Raw genomic sequence first — 16,771 nt, forward strand, 5'->3', positions numbered from 1 at the left:
CCATGTCTAGAAGGTCTTGACTGTATTTTCGCATCAAATCTCACGAGATCTCAGACGCCTTTGAAACGAACAGATCGGTTTCGCATATCCCGCGAGATTTCACATTGTAGCCGTAGGGCAAAGCTACGTAAAGTGCGTAAAGGTCTTGCCTTGATTCGGCGCGTAGGAAATGTTTGCGTAGAAACCAACAACAAACATGGCGGACGGTAAGTCTTAAGTGTGTCCCCGTCTCCCGGGGGTTGGTTTATACACAAAGGAAAGAAAAAATAAGTTCTTTTTCAGAGTTAGTAAGAAATAAGAAATATGGTTGGGCTCAAGATTTGTTCGCGAGTTTTTTAAATGTACAGTTAGCTTGCTGACGTAGACGTTAGCTGGTTAGCTAAGTGTGCTAACCTAGCCCATTGAATTCCGCCATTGAGCGGTAACTGTTAGATGAAATCTGACGTTTTATTATTGCACTTATTTTCTTTTGTGTGTTTCCAGATCACACAGATGCAGACCAGAGCATGGAAGGACACACTCCTGTGAGTTACACTCCAGCAATATAGAATCTTATGGGGTGCCAAAACTTTTTATCACTCAACCCATCACTTTTGCCTTCTGGCATTGTGTGTGTTTCAGGTTGCAGAGAATCCCCATGCAGAGTACGGGCTGACGGAGAACATCCAGGTGTTTATTAACCCAAAGTGAATTCTTTAAGTCTGTGGTGTAAATAATTTTAACACTCTTTGCATGTGTGTGTGTGCGCGCAGAGAATAGTGGAGAGTGAGAAGGCGAACGCTGACAAAGTGCCCAAACAGAAGGTGGATCTCCAGACGCTACAGACCCTCCCCACGCGGGCGTACCTGGACCAGACGGTGGTGCCCATCCTGCTCCAGGGCCTCTCGGTGCTCGCCAAGGAACGGTGCGTTTCATGTCCACGTCCAATGTTTTTTTTTTATTTTTTTATTTTTTATTAAAATAAGATAAACAAATGAGCTGATATAGATTCGATTAATCAACATCTCCTGATTTGAGAATTCATCCATACGAATGCCCTCCCTTCTCAATTTTCACTTTAAGAACTAAGTTTTGCAAGAACTTTAACTCTGCATACGAGCGTCCATACGAGGTGCCAGTGGAAAGCCAAGCAATTATTATATTATTTGTAGGGATGCACCAAAATGAAATTTCTGGGCCGATACCGAAACCGAAAATGGCTTCATTAAAAAACGTTGTTTAAATGTTTAAAATATTTTCTTTTTGTTTGTATTAAAAAAAAGGTTGCATATTGCAACTTTGCTGTCCTCATCTGAAACTTTGAAATGCTTCCAAACCGCCGACATACTCCGTGTTTGATGCGTAATGACAGCGCGAACGAGATGGGAGGATGGGAGAGGCGTGGCGACAATTTCGGCTTTTATTTTCGGCGCTTTCTTGCGCCAACCGATAATGCTATTTCGGCCGAAAATTTTCGGCGGCCGAAATTTCGATGCATCCCTAATTATTTGCATTTTGTGCAAGATTCAGTAAGGACGTATCACCATGGGTTTCAAGAATGTTAGCAAGAACGGTAGCAAGAAGAAAAGGGAGCCGCTTTCAGTTTGGTTTTTAAAGCAGCCGGTGCCAAGAGAATTTATAAATTAAGATTAAGTAAGGTTTAATGTTTGTTTATTTTATTTACAGGTCTTTTCTAAATGTTTAGTTTTTATATGCAAAAATATGATTATAGTGTTGGAAATTGGTAATATTTTTCGGTCGGCTGGAACAGATTATCTGAACTTACATTATTTCCTATGGAAAAATGCGTTTCACAATATGAAATTTCGCACACCCTTAAATTTTCACCTTAACTGAAAATTAGCAAGAAGCACTTGAGGCATACGAACGACGAATAAACCGAATCAAATGGAAGTTAAGTTGCGAGGAGAACCGGGAGCCGCTTAAAACAACAGCGGAAAGCCAGGTGAAACGAGTTCACAAATTTTATGTTTTGTTTTTTTGTTGCAAGATTTAGTGAAGGCAGAGCACCATGGGTTGCAAGAAAGTCATCAAGGACAGGTTCAGTCTATAAAGATGTGTCCAAATAATTATTATTTTTATCACATTGTCTAAAAACTGAGGTCTAAATTGTTCGCTTGTTTGTGTCACTACTAGGAAAGTAAACAAAAAGAGTCCTATTTATGGAGCCATTTCATTGGTTGGAGACTGCCCAATCAAAAATATGGTGACATTTCATCAGCCTGAGTGTTACCGTCAGCCGTACTTTACTTCTTGTGGGAATGTGTCGCAGAGCGTGCACATAAATAAAAAAACAATGTTATTTAACGCTGGACGAACATCACTGATCAGAAAAGCCGGCATTAAATAACTTTTCTTTTTTTTTTTTTTTAAAGAAAGACTAGAGTGGAAAACTTAATATAAAAGGCTGGGAAGATGAGGAAGAGTGAGACCGAGAGGTGGCGGTCAAAGAACTTACTGGACGCCATCCACTGTAAAACAGGAAAACAATGTAGAAAGTATGTGATGAGCTTCTTAAGAGTGACAGGACTATTTATACTTAAAGGAAGACGAGGGAGATCGAGACCAGAAGGTGGCAGTAATAACCAAGTCTCCAGATCACATCATACTTGGATTAATTTGCATGTTCGTTCCTGTGGCTGGAGGAATGATTCTTAAATGGAAGAGATCAGAGATAAGTTCTCAGATTAGAACATAACATTAATTTATAAATTATTTTTTTAATATGAAGATATCATCTTTGATCGTGACAGAACCGTGTTTGAGGAAGTAAGAGGAGAAGGAAAGAACAGTGCGTGTTATAGGGAAGGAAAGTGGGTGTGTCACATGGGATGAGGTGCTGGGAAAGAACGGAGGCAAGTCATTGGTTGCCTGGAAGGAAAAGGGGCGGGGCTTCAGGAAGGAAAGGGCTGAGTCCTAGGTCTAAAGGGGAGGGGGTTCAGTGTTAGGGACAGAATGGGGAGGGGATTTGGTTGTCAGGTTGCAAACTGGAGATGTGTTTAAAACGTCGTCCTTTGTTACTGAGCGCTCTTTCTCTCTCGCTCGCTGTGTTTATTATAATACAACAGCCGAGAAGTAAAAAGCACATCCGTTGTGTTCTAAAAGAACTTTAGAAGGCGTTGTGTTCTTTTTTTGGTTTCCTTTATGTAAAAAAAAAAACAACGCAGCACTCGTTTCTGTGTGTAGTTTAACAGTCGCTCACTAACCAAATCTTTTCCCTTCCTGTTTTTCTTTTCTCAGGCCTCCGAACCCAATCGAGTTTTTAGCCACGTTCCTCCTAAAGAACAAGTCTCAGTTCGAGGACCGGGGTTAGGCTGAAGTATCGACGAAGCTGCTGATTGAAACCCAACCCAACTGTTCAACTGTTTCCCCCCTGAAATGTTTTTTAGTTTTTTTTTTTTCTTCTTCTTTTTTTGACACTTGATTAAAAATGTTACAGCAGAATCACAACACAGAGCTTCAGTTTTATTTTGGTTTAATAATTTATTGTTCAGTTGGTTGGCTTGTGTATACTTTTATTCTCACAAAACTTCACTTCCAAACAACAAACAAACTTCAGGTTATGTGTAAACACACACATACATACATACACCCACAAGAAGGAAACTAGAAAACAGGTGTGTATGTTCCTCTTCGGTATAGAAAGACACTCTGCGCAGACAAACGCACGAGTCCGGGAGTGCCGCCTTTATCGTCCCATGCGCGTTTCAACCTGAAACACTTCAGGATTTCATTCAGGTAGCAAGAGAAGGCAGGAAAAAAGAAATAACATTTCACATTTAAAAAAAATAATAAAAGAAACGAGATCAGAAGCTGCTGAGGGAACGATGGTTTGTAGCTGCTTTAACGTAACGTCTTCTATGGACGCTTGACAACATTCAGTGTTTAATTAGACCGATTGTAATGTAAAAACTATCTGCCTATCAGGATAAAACATGAGGATGAACGATAACTTTTTACTCCCTCATACCATCGGTGTCTGTCACGCAGGCGTGTAACAGTTGGCAGCGTCGTCATCAACTTTTTATGTCATACCGTGAGCATGTCACAGGCGTTGTAGTCACGTAGCAGTAGGCAGCGCATACGGAAGGCAGAATTAAAAGTAAGGAACGAGCGGCCGCAAGTTGACCGCAGGGACACGCGGCCATCAGGATCTGCTGGTAAACTCTAGTATGTAATAATATAAGGGAAGAAGAAAACAAAGCGAGGACTTGTACTCTAAATCAAATTGCCTGGGATTCATAGTATTGTGACTTAAAAGTACATTTTCTGTAGGTCTCAGTTTTGTTTAAATATCAGCTTTAGACATTTCTAAAGAAACAAAGAGTAAAAATTACTCTCAGAAAAAAAAGTCACGTGTAATTATAAATGTGAACTCTAATGAATGAATAAATGTGGAAAAGAAAAAAACACAACATGGCTTGTAAAGTGAGCTAGCCATAAAGCCTGAGCTTGTTATAACTTTACCTCATCGGGTTTTAGCTAAGTGTTATATATTGGTCATCTCTCTTACACAAACATTAATTATATTGATAAATGTGGGATTTCTTCATGGTCAATGTTTAATAATAATAATAATAATAAAAAAGTTAGTCATTTTAAAAACAATTTAAACACCTAAAATGAGCGCAGTGAAAAAACAAAACAAAAACACACTCAGGGACACGTTAAATAATGTGTACAATAAAAAATTTAAACAACCCGGCATTTTGATGTAACGTAGCCGATTAGCCGACTAACCTGACTGAATGTTACTTACTTTTACTTCAGACGTACAAACCTAGGTGTAGCTAGCGAGCTAGCATCTCAAATGGCTTCAAGCGCTTTTTGGGATGAATGCTGCAATCACATTCAGGAATAATCACTTTTATATGTAGAGGTGCTGAGTTAATCAGGATTAATAATAATAATAATGATAAAAAATAAGAAGTAGTAGGGTTTGTATTTTTAATACTCTAGTGGATCACAGTTATTATTAACTCGTATAAGATACTTCATCGGAGTGTAACCACTTTCAAAATAAGGATTACGAAAAAAAGGTTTGTTTAGTGCTTATAAACGACTGGACGATGCTAAACATTTAGCTGTACACGTCCTTCAGGTTCTGGGCTACGTTAGCCTCGTACAGTAGCTCTGTCGCGAAACCAACCGGCGACTAGCATATTTGTGGAGAAGTGGAAATGAAGTCTGTGTGTTAATTTTTTTAAAGTATATTCTTCGAATCTGGCTCTATGCAAACAAGGATTCATTCCTTAACAAAAACAAACAAACAAACAAAAACAAAACAAAAAACAGCTGAAGAAATTAGCAGCTTGTTTTTTTTTTGGTTTGGTTTGTTTTTGTGGCGTTTAAAACTTTAATCCTTCATTAATAAATCTTTTTTAGCTTATGTTTTTTGACATGGTTTCTTAACCACAAAACCTTTTTGCAATATGATACTTCAAAATAATAATAAAAAATAATAAATCTGGGAAGCCCAGGCAGAAAGCTCTGAGCTGAAACACCCCACACCGAGCTTCAACATCATCTGATCCAGGGTCAAGTGTTGCTTCTCATATCCAGGGATGGATCCGAATACAAATGGCAAGATCTGATCGCAGATCGGGGGTTCTTCTTTTTCTTATTACAAAAAAAAAAAAAAAAAAAGAGAGAGAGAGAGAGAGAGAAAGAAATCTCTGCAGGTCCTGCCTCAGAAGGTAAATGAAAAGTAGGTATATTCTCACATTGGCAGGCGCTGGTTGTGTGGTTATGGCTTGGCGGCGATGGCGGTGAGTCTCCGGGATCAGATGTAGTACTGATGAGCTGCCAGGCTGTCCATGAACGGCTGCACAAGGTTGTCGGTGGTGAAGTAGAAGACGAGGCCGAACGTGATGGAGATGGGCAGAGCCGGGAGAGCTTTCTTAAAGATGGCCAGCAGCAGCAGAGTCAGACACAGACCCTGCAGAGACAAAGAGAGAGAGAGAGGGACAAGTGGAGCAACCACACACACACACACACACACACACACACACACAGACACTTCTTGCAGAACAACATATATGTACATGGCGTTAGGTGTTACTCACGATAAGGATGGCGACGAAGCAGGCGAGCGTGGTGTTCCAGTCTCCACCCGTGGCTGCTGCTTTCCCAACCAGAACACTGTAGAAGATGAAGTCTCCTAACCCCAGCTTCACACCCCCTACACACACGTATACAAGACTAACGTTACATTAGTCTTAAATTAATTTAAGAATCAAACTTAAATCTCACTTACGGTCCTCCTCCAGGTCCTCGTCTATAGACTGGCTCCTGCTCTGCCCACGCAGCGCCTCGCTCTCAGGCTCCGCCCCTCCCCTTTCCAAAGCCCCGTCCTCGTCATGTAGCAATTCCTCATCTGAGGAACATACGCAAGCAACAGATTTAATATAGTGTGTCATGTGTGTGTGTCAGGAAGTTTTGCCTCACCACTGTCTCATTAGGGACAAACTGATGGAAGTTTTCAAATTTATATTCAGAATAATACAGAATATTTTCTTAATATATTTTTTTACGTAGCATTTCTTTTCATTTTAACATAACGGTTTACTTTAACTTAACATCTTAGTTTATTTTTTTGACTTCAGGTTTTTTTTTTTAAACATATTATTTAAACCTTACGATTATTAATCAAACAAGATCATAATCTTAATTTTATGACTTTAAATCAATATCTCTATATTTTAACCTAATATTCATCAACTTATTTTTTTTCTACACAATAACATCTCATTATATTAACTAAACATCTTATTGTAACTACCTAATTTTAACAGAAGTTATTATTTTAACTTAACATATTACTTGAACTTAGTATATCTCAATAACTTTTTACCTTAATATCTGAACATGTTAAGTGAAAATAATTACTTAAGTTAAAATTAGATAAGACATTATAAAGTTATTTTAACTATCTGATTTAACCTAAAAATATGTTGAGTTAAAAGTAAAATATGTTAAGTTTTTTATTAAATTTACGTAATTATTTTACCTTAACACCTTTTTTTATCTTTATATTAATAAAAATAAATGTCTATATCTAAACTTTCTAAAATTCTATTTCAAATTGACAGCTTATATTTTATGTAATATCTTATAATTTTACCTTTAATGAGTAAAATCATTTCATTTTAATAAAAAAATTGTTCTATTTAAAGTTTGTTAACATTTAACAACTAACTTTAACTTAACATTCCATTATTAATTTGTCAGTTTCTAGATTAATATCTCTTTATTTCAAATTTATATATTTTTTAACTTAACAAATTTTTTTACTTAATATCTGACTATTTCACCTTTAATAAGCAATTCTTTTAAGATCTGATTATTTCAACTTATTATCATTATTTTAAGTTAATACCTCTCTATATTCCATTTTTATTAATAATTCATTATTTTTTAAAATATATTCCAAGTAAGTAGTCTATTATGTTGACAAATTAAATGTCAAATTTAAATGTCACCTGTAAAAATGAGAGCTATGATCATAATGTTAGGGATTCAAAAAAACAGCTTAAGTAAGAAACAAGACTTAAGCCAAGATGTGATAAGCTAAAATATGATGAATTAGTCTAGTTTGGGTCTTCAGTGAGTAACAAGATGTTGAATGTTATTCTGTCGAAAAAACTTTATAATAACGAGAGACTGAGAGAGTTGAAGCAAGCACATAATACTTTAACTTTAACACAGCTTTTAGTTTATAACTTCTGGAGTCTGCAGTGTCGTAGCACACACACACGCACACACACACACTCACCCTCATTAGAGACAGATGACGGACTGGCCATTCCCACCATCCACACCATAGCAGCTGAGGATAGAAGACATTCTTTTGTTCATGATTTTTTTAAATGTTGTAACAGTGTGATTAACCAGAGCTTTTGTAAAGTACGATTTTTCTTAGGTGCTGTAAGAAATCAGATAAGCTGCAGCAGCGTGTTGCTTTTGGCGTCCGAGTCAGACTAGTCACATGTTCGGAGCTAAAACACATTCCTCACGCAGGCCAAAAACTAGTAGTAACTCCATTCATAATCACCTGATTACTTAACAGCTTGGCTCTTAGCAGTGAATATCTGGGCTGTTTTCTAAAAACAACGCCTCGTCCCTCTGAGCACTGAGTCGTCTCTCAATATTGAATTCAAATAATTATATATAAAAAATAATAATGATCATGGACTGATGTCTGAGTGAAGTTTTTTGCACTAGATTGTGAGCCGAGTGTGTTCCTCATCAGTGTGTGGAATTACACGAGTAGATGAGAGCGGGGAAGATGGGCTCGTTCCTCTCCTGCGCAGTCTCCACCAGCATCCTCAGAGGACCTTTAGGGCACAGTACAGCTACCAGATCTGCAGCAAATACAACATAATATAACTTTACCACTTCACCATGAGGATCAGTTCTGAAGCAACAAGATACATTCTAAAAAATGAGTACAGCGGTACCTCGATTTAAATCATTCCGGAGACAAGGTCTTAGAGCAAGATTTCGTATTGCGAAGAGCATTTTCTCATAGGAAATAACACAAAATGCAGATAATCCATTCCAACCACCCAAAAAATATTACCGATATCATTAATTTCCAACACCATAATTGTATTTTTGCATATAAAAACAATCAAAAGAGGCTGCCTTTAAACGAGGTCAGCTGACCCTGCTACGTCACCGGAATTCTGGTCGCAATTTGTAGGCGCAGTTTTACGAGAGTATAATGGGAAACAAAACAGCAAAGCTGCTTGAGGCTTTACATTGTATATTTGTGTCAAAGGTGTATAACACCCCTATCTCTCCTACGCGGTTTGATACACAGTGAGACTCGGTGTTAGGCACAAGTTAAATTCTTAGCATGTAAAGATTGGAAACATAATCACTCTGGCAAAACGTGGGGAACCGCCCTGACTCTGCGTAGGTAAGATGGGGTGAGACTTACAAACGAATCCGACTTACGAACAAAAGTCAGAGGGCTTACTGTATAAAAATAAATAAACATTTAACCTCTCTTAACTTCCTCTCGGCACAAAATCTTGCACAAAAAAAAAAGAAAACATATGTGAACTCGGTTCACTTGGCTTTGCACTAACCCAAACACGTTTTATTGGCTACCGGATTTAAGCACAACCGGATGTACGCACTCAGCCACTTGTATGCCGAAAATGCCTCGCATGCCAAAGCAAATTTCTTGCAAAATTTTTGTTCTTAAGGTAAAAAAAAAAAACATAAAGCAAGGTGTTCGTATGCAGACGTACCCCTGTATTACCCAAAAAATATATAAATACAAATATTGAACATCTTTCTTAACGCCATGCCAGCTTCCACGGATATTTATTTACGGCGGAAAGCATTTTTGTTATTCAAGAACTAGATAAGATGTTTAAAATGTATTTTTTCTAAGAATTTTAAAACCATATTTGGATTTACTTGCTTAAAAACTGTGTCAACAGTGTAAAACAAGGTCCTTAAAGGAGTAAAAGAGTTACAGTCAAATAAAATATGATTAATGGGCAACCGAGTACTGCATGTCAAAATATTGAACATAAATATAAGCCTTTGATTTGTAGCCGCGCGACTGTCAGAGCTGCAAATCGAGACCGTCTAAGTTTAGCATTCGGCTGCATTGTGCTAGCTAAGAGTTCGTAGTTTTGTGCTAGAAACAGCGCAGACGCTACCACCCTCACCGTAAATAGAGATGCCGCCGAGGATGACCCAGGCGGTCCACTCAGGCAGGTACTTGATGAAGATGAGAGCCATCAGGGCGCTGACCATGATCAGGTACGCCTGTTGCAACTGTAGAGGCCCTTTCCAGTGGATACAGACCATCCCCACTGCCCCGAAGTTCCAGATGATCATGGCCACCGTCGGGTAGTCCATAGCCACGTTGTACGTCCTGAACACCTCCCTGTGGATGAAGGAGAAAAGCTACGATCGAATCAGTGGTACGGCACAGGAAGGGTAGGTACACTTTAGCAGCTGGAAAAATTTATGCTTTTTAAAATTACGCTTCTAAATTCTCAAGTCAGGAATCTAAACCAAACTTAAAAAAACACTTTAAAGGGGCGGTGTGTAATGATTGAAGACCTCTGGTGCCTGCATGGAGAACTACAACTACAGAAACAGATATGAATGTGATTTATTTTCTGCACTTTAAAAATAAAACAAGAAGATATTTCAACAAGAGGGCGGAGCTTATTTACATGTCTGAATGTAATCTAATCAGATTCACCACAAGGCAAATTTGAGGAACACAGTTTGACTTTAGTGTCCACGAAACGACGTTAGGTCTAGAAGCCGTTTCAGACTTTAAACGGAAACTTGCCCTGTTCGTAAGATCAACAACAGACGAATATTTGTAAAAGCAAACATGCTGAAGATATCATACACACAAGATGTGTTCATGATCTTGAACATTGTAGTTAAATGAATCCTTAAATACACCGTGTTACTTTGTAGGAACAGTTGTGGTGTGACTTACTCCAGATACATGTAACTAAACCAGAAGAGCAGCATCAGGGAGGACAGCATCAGCCAGCCGTGGATAAACTGGCAACAGAAAACACACACACACACACCAGTCAGATTACAGTGATATAGACTTTACTCATGAGGTCTGATAAGCACTGGACTTTACATAAGCTGTTAATCATAACCATTGTGTTAAAGCGATACACAGCGAACAGAGCTGCATTATTTTTCTTTAACTTTTTTTAAGATAGTGTTTTATTGTCAAATACTGCGATTACAACAGTTTCTCTCCTTCAGGATGTGGTTCCACCTGTTCCCCCCCTGTTTATGATATTAAAAGCATTTAAAACAAATACATATTTAACAGAAAAATTATAACAATCGACTTCATAAGGTACTCACTGAAATATTTGGAAATTCTAAATGTACTTTTTTTTTTAATTACACTTAATTTAAATTTTTTTAAAAGAGCCTATCTAGTTTTCCAAAAATGTATCGTATATGTTACAAAAACTTTTTGGGATTTATTCGGCATCTATTCTGTTTTATCCTGTATTCAGGGTCGAAGGGAGCCTGGAGTCTATCCCAGGTGACTTACTGTATTGTACGAGGTGGGCTATTTCCTGGACAGGGTTCCAATTTATCTCAAGGCACACACATGCACACACTCACACACTATAAGCAATTAAGGAACACCAATTACAGCCTAACCTGCATGTCTTTGGACTGCCGGAGAAAACCCACTAAGCATGGGGAGAACATGCTAACTCCATACACACATGCAGACCCTTCGGCGGGAATCCAGCCCACCACCCTGAAGGTGCAAGGCCACAGTGCTAACCACTACACCACCATGGCATTAAAGGCACACTAATTCAATGGTAAAAACGTACCGATACTGGCACTGACCAAAAGTGGACCTTCACCTGATGAGGGGTTACGGTAAAGCGATCAGAAATAGCTTTCGAACTTCCTGTTTAGACAGTGGCACCCTTTGACTATAATAATAAAAGTTACAAAAGAGTTTTTATTTATACTTACATTAGTAGAGATGTGAATCAGAGCTAGACTATCAATTCCATTTTCAATTTGATTCAAATCAACAGCACTGATGCTTACTGTCTGATTTGTATCAAGCAGGTTCTGAAGCATTAATATTACTAAACAATATCTAATAAACACTGAAACTGAAACTAAACTTGACTGTTTAATTGTCAAATGTCACACAAAGCAGTGAACAGTTTTTTTTAAACACTCCACACTCCAGTACAGTAGGTGGCGGTATTACACCTACCACACGAAAACTCAAAAAGAAGAAGAAGCAATACTAAAATGGTAAAAGTGTAATGGTACTATTCTTTAAAAGCTTATTTTCTGTAAAAAAAAATAAGTTACCAAAATTTTTTTTTTATGTCCGAATCAATTTTGAATCAAAATCTGAATTGATTTAATGAATCGAATTGATAAAGAAAGCTTTTAAATAATTTTTTAAAGTTGCTTTGGAATTGTATCTATTGTTAACAGCACTACGCACATAAAATCAAATTAAGTATAAATGACACTATATATATATATATATATATAATTTTAAATCAAGATCGTCTGTAATCATTTAAAAGAATGAATTATGACGAGGAAATCGGGGTATTTATGTATTAACATTTCAGTTCAAAGCAACCTGAGGTGAAATTGTGAGAAGCACTCGTGAGATCAATCAGACGTTAATGATGTCGATAATCTTGATATGAATCCATGAGCGAGGCTGGAGAGAAAAAGGAGGAGGAGCTTCACCTTGTAGCAGCGATACTTATAGAGCAGCACTAGGAAGATAGTCATGACCACGATCACGCTGATCATCACGATGGTGTTGAGAAACGACGACAGCAACCTATCGCCCACGGTGTTCGGGTCCTCTGCGAAAGGCGTGTAGAACCTTTAAGAGAAACAAACAAAAAACAAAAACATACAGTACATATTGGTAAAAATCAAAACAAAACACAGATGATTCGATATTACGCGCTGCGTTACATACAGGCGCTGGCCGCTTTTCTCCGTGTAGAAGCTGACGGATTTGATGGTTGCCACGACGACCACCATGCAAAGCGTGACAGGGATGAAGAGCATAATGACGTGCTTTGCCCCATACTTTAGCGTCAGCTCCTCGTCTTCGACGTCGGGGACGGCATCTCGTCTCGGTTCTGGTGCCCTCGCGACCCTCACGGGCCGATGCTGAGAGGAACAACGAGAAGATCATATCACATCACACAATTCTTACAAAAATACTAAACTTCACTTTGTTTTGTTTTACTGAAGCACTTACTGACACTCATAAGATGTCACAATCTTACACTTACCTCAAAACAATATTACAGTACGCCTTAAATATAATAAAGACAATCGTAATAACAGAAAACAGGCGCTTAATATGCAAACTAATTTCTTTTCCTAATTCAATTCCGATCTCTAAACCCGTCGTTTTCCCCACTCACACTCACCCTTGTGGTGTCAGGGGCCTGGGGCGGCTCACGCTGCCGATCATACGGCTGCACGCATGGGCTCTCGGAGCTCATGAGCGCCGTCCTCTCGTTACACGAGTCCTCGTCGCTCTCCGAGGCGATCATGAACAGCCTGTGGTTGCAAAAGCCTATAAACAAAGGGGAAAAAAGTTAAAGCTCATGGTGTCAGGACTTCACAGACTTTTACCTCACAAACTTCACTATAAAGATAAGGGGGAAAAAATCTATACAATTATACAATTAATGCATTGCCACATTGACTCCAAAATGCTTATGTATATAAAAATTATGTATATGAATTTTTTTTCCCCATCCAACAGGTGGTGCTGGTAATAAATACAGGTCGTCCCCAACTTACGAACAAGTTCCGTTCTGGGAGCACGTTTGTAAGTCTGATTTGTTCTTAAGTCTGACAAAGTAAGTCTTATACACCTTTGACACGAATATAAAATTTAAAGCATAACAATCCCCTTAACTACGTCTGTCAGATGTCCACTTACACTGCCATCATGTGGCCAAAAACCGTAACCGCGCCTAAGAAAATTATTCTCACACAAATGTCTCTCCACCTTTAAATCACGAGGGGAATCTCGGACGCCATGTTGTCTCAGAGATGATTTCCACTACATTGGACTGTGAACTCTGTTTTGTTGAGGATTTTCTAAAATTATGATTATTCACCATCACGACAGCTTCGCATTTTCTATCATTGTGCTCCCGGACTAATTCCTTAAAATCGTATTTGCAGATATTCATAACTCAAACATTCAGAGACTACCTGTATTCAACACAGCACAGCATCCTGTGTGATACAAGCAAATGATTTGCTAAGTTTGTTTAGAATTTAAATATAAATTTAATACAAAGTCACGGTTATAAAACCGTGATACATATGGAATCGCAATACAAAGCGACTCGGCACCTGAGTATCTCGATAGGATTGGATCACAACTGGTCTCTGGATGATTCCTGCCTGTAATAATAAACTTGTTTATCTACATTATCATTTAATATCCGTTCTTTAGAAAGAAATGTCTCAACAAACAGCAAGGCACAAGACCAAGGCTAAATTAGACTCAGTCCGTTTTGCTCGTCCCCTCCCTAAGCACATATCTCTTATTACGCGCTGACTTTTTTTTATTTAGGGGTTCATCTATATTAATATCCGGCACTTTCATTCTCATTGGTATCTGTGTTCGTCCATAACACTATATCAGTGCTCCTCGGTATCAGTATCCACCTTCATCGAGAAATGAAACAACTTCATCACTTGTGGCAAAAAATAAATAAATAAATAAATAAATAAATAAATAAATAAAACGCCCTGACCTTTTGAGGCCTGGACTCCATTAGAAAATTTTCTTAGGAACGTTTTTTTTGTGCACTGTTTCTTTTTTGTGCTCGTTTGCGTATTAACAGCAGGCGGTAGTGTGCATCTATTAGGTTTGTAAGCCACCGTCAAACACAAGAAAATAAAAGAAGAAGGAAATTGACTATGCCTAATACTATTGATATTTCTGAAAAATACCAGACCGGCATCGTCCAACTGTATCAGCTATGTCTGTGTAGGCCAGAGGATGAGATCGGCGTGAACATACATCGCTCACACAGAGATTTTAAAGGACACACGCGGCTTTATTGATGCCGCTTCGAAACACTGTTCTACTTCCGGAACGATCGTGTTCTCACTGATCAAAATAAACCAGTCTTCAGGGTAAAGTGTTTTCAGGAAAAAAAAAACTATTCCGGAGCCCTAATGTAAAGTCGAGTCAAGTAGGCTTTTATTGTTATTTTAACCTATACAGTTCAGTACACAGTGAAACGATACAGTGTTCCTCCTGGACCAAGGTACATAAATACAACATAAATTAACTAGATCACTAAGACAAAACAGATTAACAACAAAACAACACCAAGTACTATACAAAAAGACAACAAAGCGCATGAGCAAATCCGAGCGACAATATGATGCAAAAAAAAAAAAAAAAAAGACACAAAAAATTTAAACGCCCTTATATCCGCACTTGAAGTCCTGGGTTTTGTCCCATCCAAGCCGTTTTCGAGGGCAAAAAAACCCACAGTTGTTTGTTTGATCATAAGCCCCGATCCATTTGCCTAACCATCAGATTTTGCTTCTCGTCAGGCACATCACTTAGATCCTCACACTCGCCCACGTTTTATTCTTCCAACACATTAACTTTGAGTACTGTCTGATCACTCACTCTTCATCTACACCGCTTTATCCTGTATATATCCAGGTTCATGGGGGAGACTGCAGCCTATTCCAACGAGGTGGGGGTACACCCTGGACGGGGAACCAATCCATCACAGGGAACACACACACACACACACACACACACACTATAGGCAATTTTGGGAAAACAGATTAGAATAATCTGCACGTTTTTGGATTGTGGGAGGAAACCGGAGTACCCAGTGGAAACCCACCAAGCACAAGGAGAACACGCAAACTCCATACACACAGAGACGGGAATCGAACCCGGACCCTGGAGGTTTATATGCTTAATATAATCCTTGATTTTCTTGAGATCAAGGAACTCGTACAACAAATCCACCGGATATGTCGTCAAAACTTTTTCTCGATGTATCGCAATACGCCAGTGTTCAGCATGAGAGTCGCCCAGCCCTGGAGCTCCATATCCAAGTCTGGTCAGTCGCTCATCCCAAAGGTGGGTCACTTACCTGGGGTGGTCACGTGACCTGGAATACAGGAAGTATTCGATAATGTAAGTCTGAGAGTTACAGAGACAATGTTTTCCTCATCGTAAACATTCGGGGGCTCGACACAAAGTTTCCCAGGGACCCGCTGCGCCCATCACGAGCCGTGTAGGAATCACACACCGGGGTGTAAACCGGGAAACACTGAGCGTTCACACTTACGTTGATGTAAGAAATCTGCGTTTGCGGCGGCGGCGATCAGTCTGTTTACGGAGAGCCGTAGCACCGGGAGAACTAAACAGGAAGTGATGCGCCAATCAGCTGATCGCCCCGCACCACGTGACAAGAGTCACGCTCTTTAACACACACACGCGCGCGCGCGCAGGCGTGTGCGCGCGCGTTCTCGTCTCGCGCTCTCCACGGCGCTCTCAAACACACGCGCACACGTCACATGACCAGAATTTGTTGTACAAGTCGTAGTACATATAGGTAATGAAACACTAGATGGCACCAGTGTGCTGTTAATCACACACACGTTTTACTGTATAAACCTTTTTCTATGAACAGTTTTCTATGTTTCCAGGTACAATCAGAATAATGTAACCAGAAAACAGCATATAACTTTAAACATACATTAATTAGCAATATAAACAACACACCCATGAGGCTGGACAATGGAATAAACTGTGTGGGGGCCAATAATGTCAAACATTTATCTGTTAATTCTTTGACAATACAGCTGCTTTTTGTTGGAAACTGGCAGACATTAAAAAAAAATGTGAAACATAGTTTGTGATGCAATGACTGCTGAATGCTGAACAGAGAACTGTAGATGGAAGGTTTTTAGCTCACATGGGCGTAGGTCTCCAAATGAGCAGCAGGTAAGAATAGAACATCTTTTTTTTTCATGTGACTTAAAAAATCTTCTATCTACAATTAAATATAAATATTAAAACTTGGATCATCATGTTATCTAGTTTAATTTAGTGTTTTAGCTACATAAATAAGACAGTAGGTTCTCTATTCAACAGCTTAACATTTCATAGCTACTAGGGTATTTAATCAAATTCATTAATATAGACAAACATTGTTTTAATGTAATT

The 16,771-nt window shown here is 38.8% G+C and overlaps 2 protein-coding genes across 3 annotated transcripts; one reads left to right on the forward strand and one right to left on the reverse strand.

Annotated features, from left to right (window-relative positions):
• Positions 1 to 24: 24 nt before the first annotated feature.
• Positions 25 to 3,450, forward strand: dpy30 (dpy-30 histone methyltransferase complex regulatory subunit). The gene is made up of 5 exons (XM_053476472.1): positions 25 to 206; positions 484 to 524; positions 622 to 669; positions 753 to 904; positions 3,241 to 3,450. Exons 1-5 carry the CDS (start codon positions 197 to 199, stop codon positions 3,311 to 3,313), a joined length of 324 nt encoding a protein of 107 aa, XP_053332447.1. The 5' UTR covers positions 25 to 196; the 3' UTR covers positions 3,314 to 3,450.
• A 334-nt stretch (positions 3,451 to 3,784) lies between these two features.
• psen2 (presenilin 2) lies at positions 3,785 to 15,975 on the reverse strand. Of its 2 annotated transcripts, XR_008355689.1 has the most exons (12): positions 15,891 to 15,975; positions 12,969 to 13,117; positions 12,506 to 12,702; positions 12,265 to 12,406; positions 10,484 to 10,551; positions 9,690 to 9,910; positions 8,265 to 8,363; positions 7,775 to 7,828; positions 6,257 to 6,376; positions 6,066 to 6,181; positions 5,724 to 5,938; positions 3,785 to 5,619 (listed from the first exon to the last, which is right to left on the reverse strand). XR_008355689.1 is itself a non-coding variant. In XM_053476471.1 (11 exons), exons 2-11 carry the CDS (start codon positions 13,092 to 13,094, stop codon positions 5,783 to 5,785), a joined length of 1,299 nt encoding a protein of 432 aa, XP_053332446.1. In that variant the 5' UTR covers positions 13,095 to 13,117; positions 15,891 to 15,975; the 3' UTR covers positions 3,785 to 5,782. The 2 variants fall into 2 exon arrangements, 1 of the variants encoding a protein (XP_053332446.1); XM_053476471.1 differs by having other exon boundaries at positions 3,785 to 5,938.
• Positions 15,976 to 16,771: the final 796 nt, after the last annotated feature.

The sequence above is a fragment of the Clarias gariepinus genome, chromosome 18 (assembly GCF_024256425.1).
Source record: "Clarias gariepinus isolate MV-2021 ecotype Netherlands chromosome 18, CGAR_prim_01v2, whole genome shotgun sequence".
Taxonomy (NCBI): Eukaryota; Metazoa; Chordata; class Actinopteri; order Siluriformes; family Clariidae; genus Clarias; species Clarias gariepinus.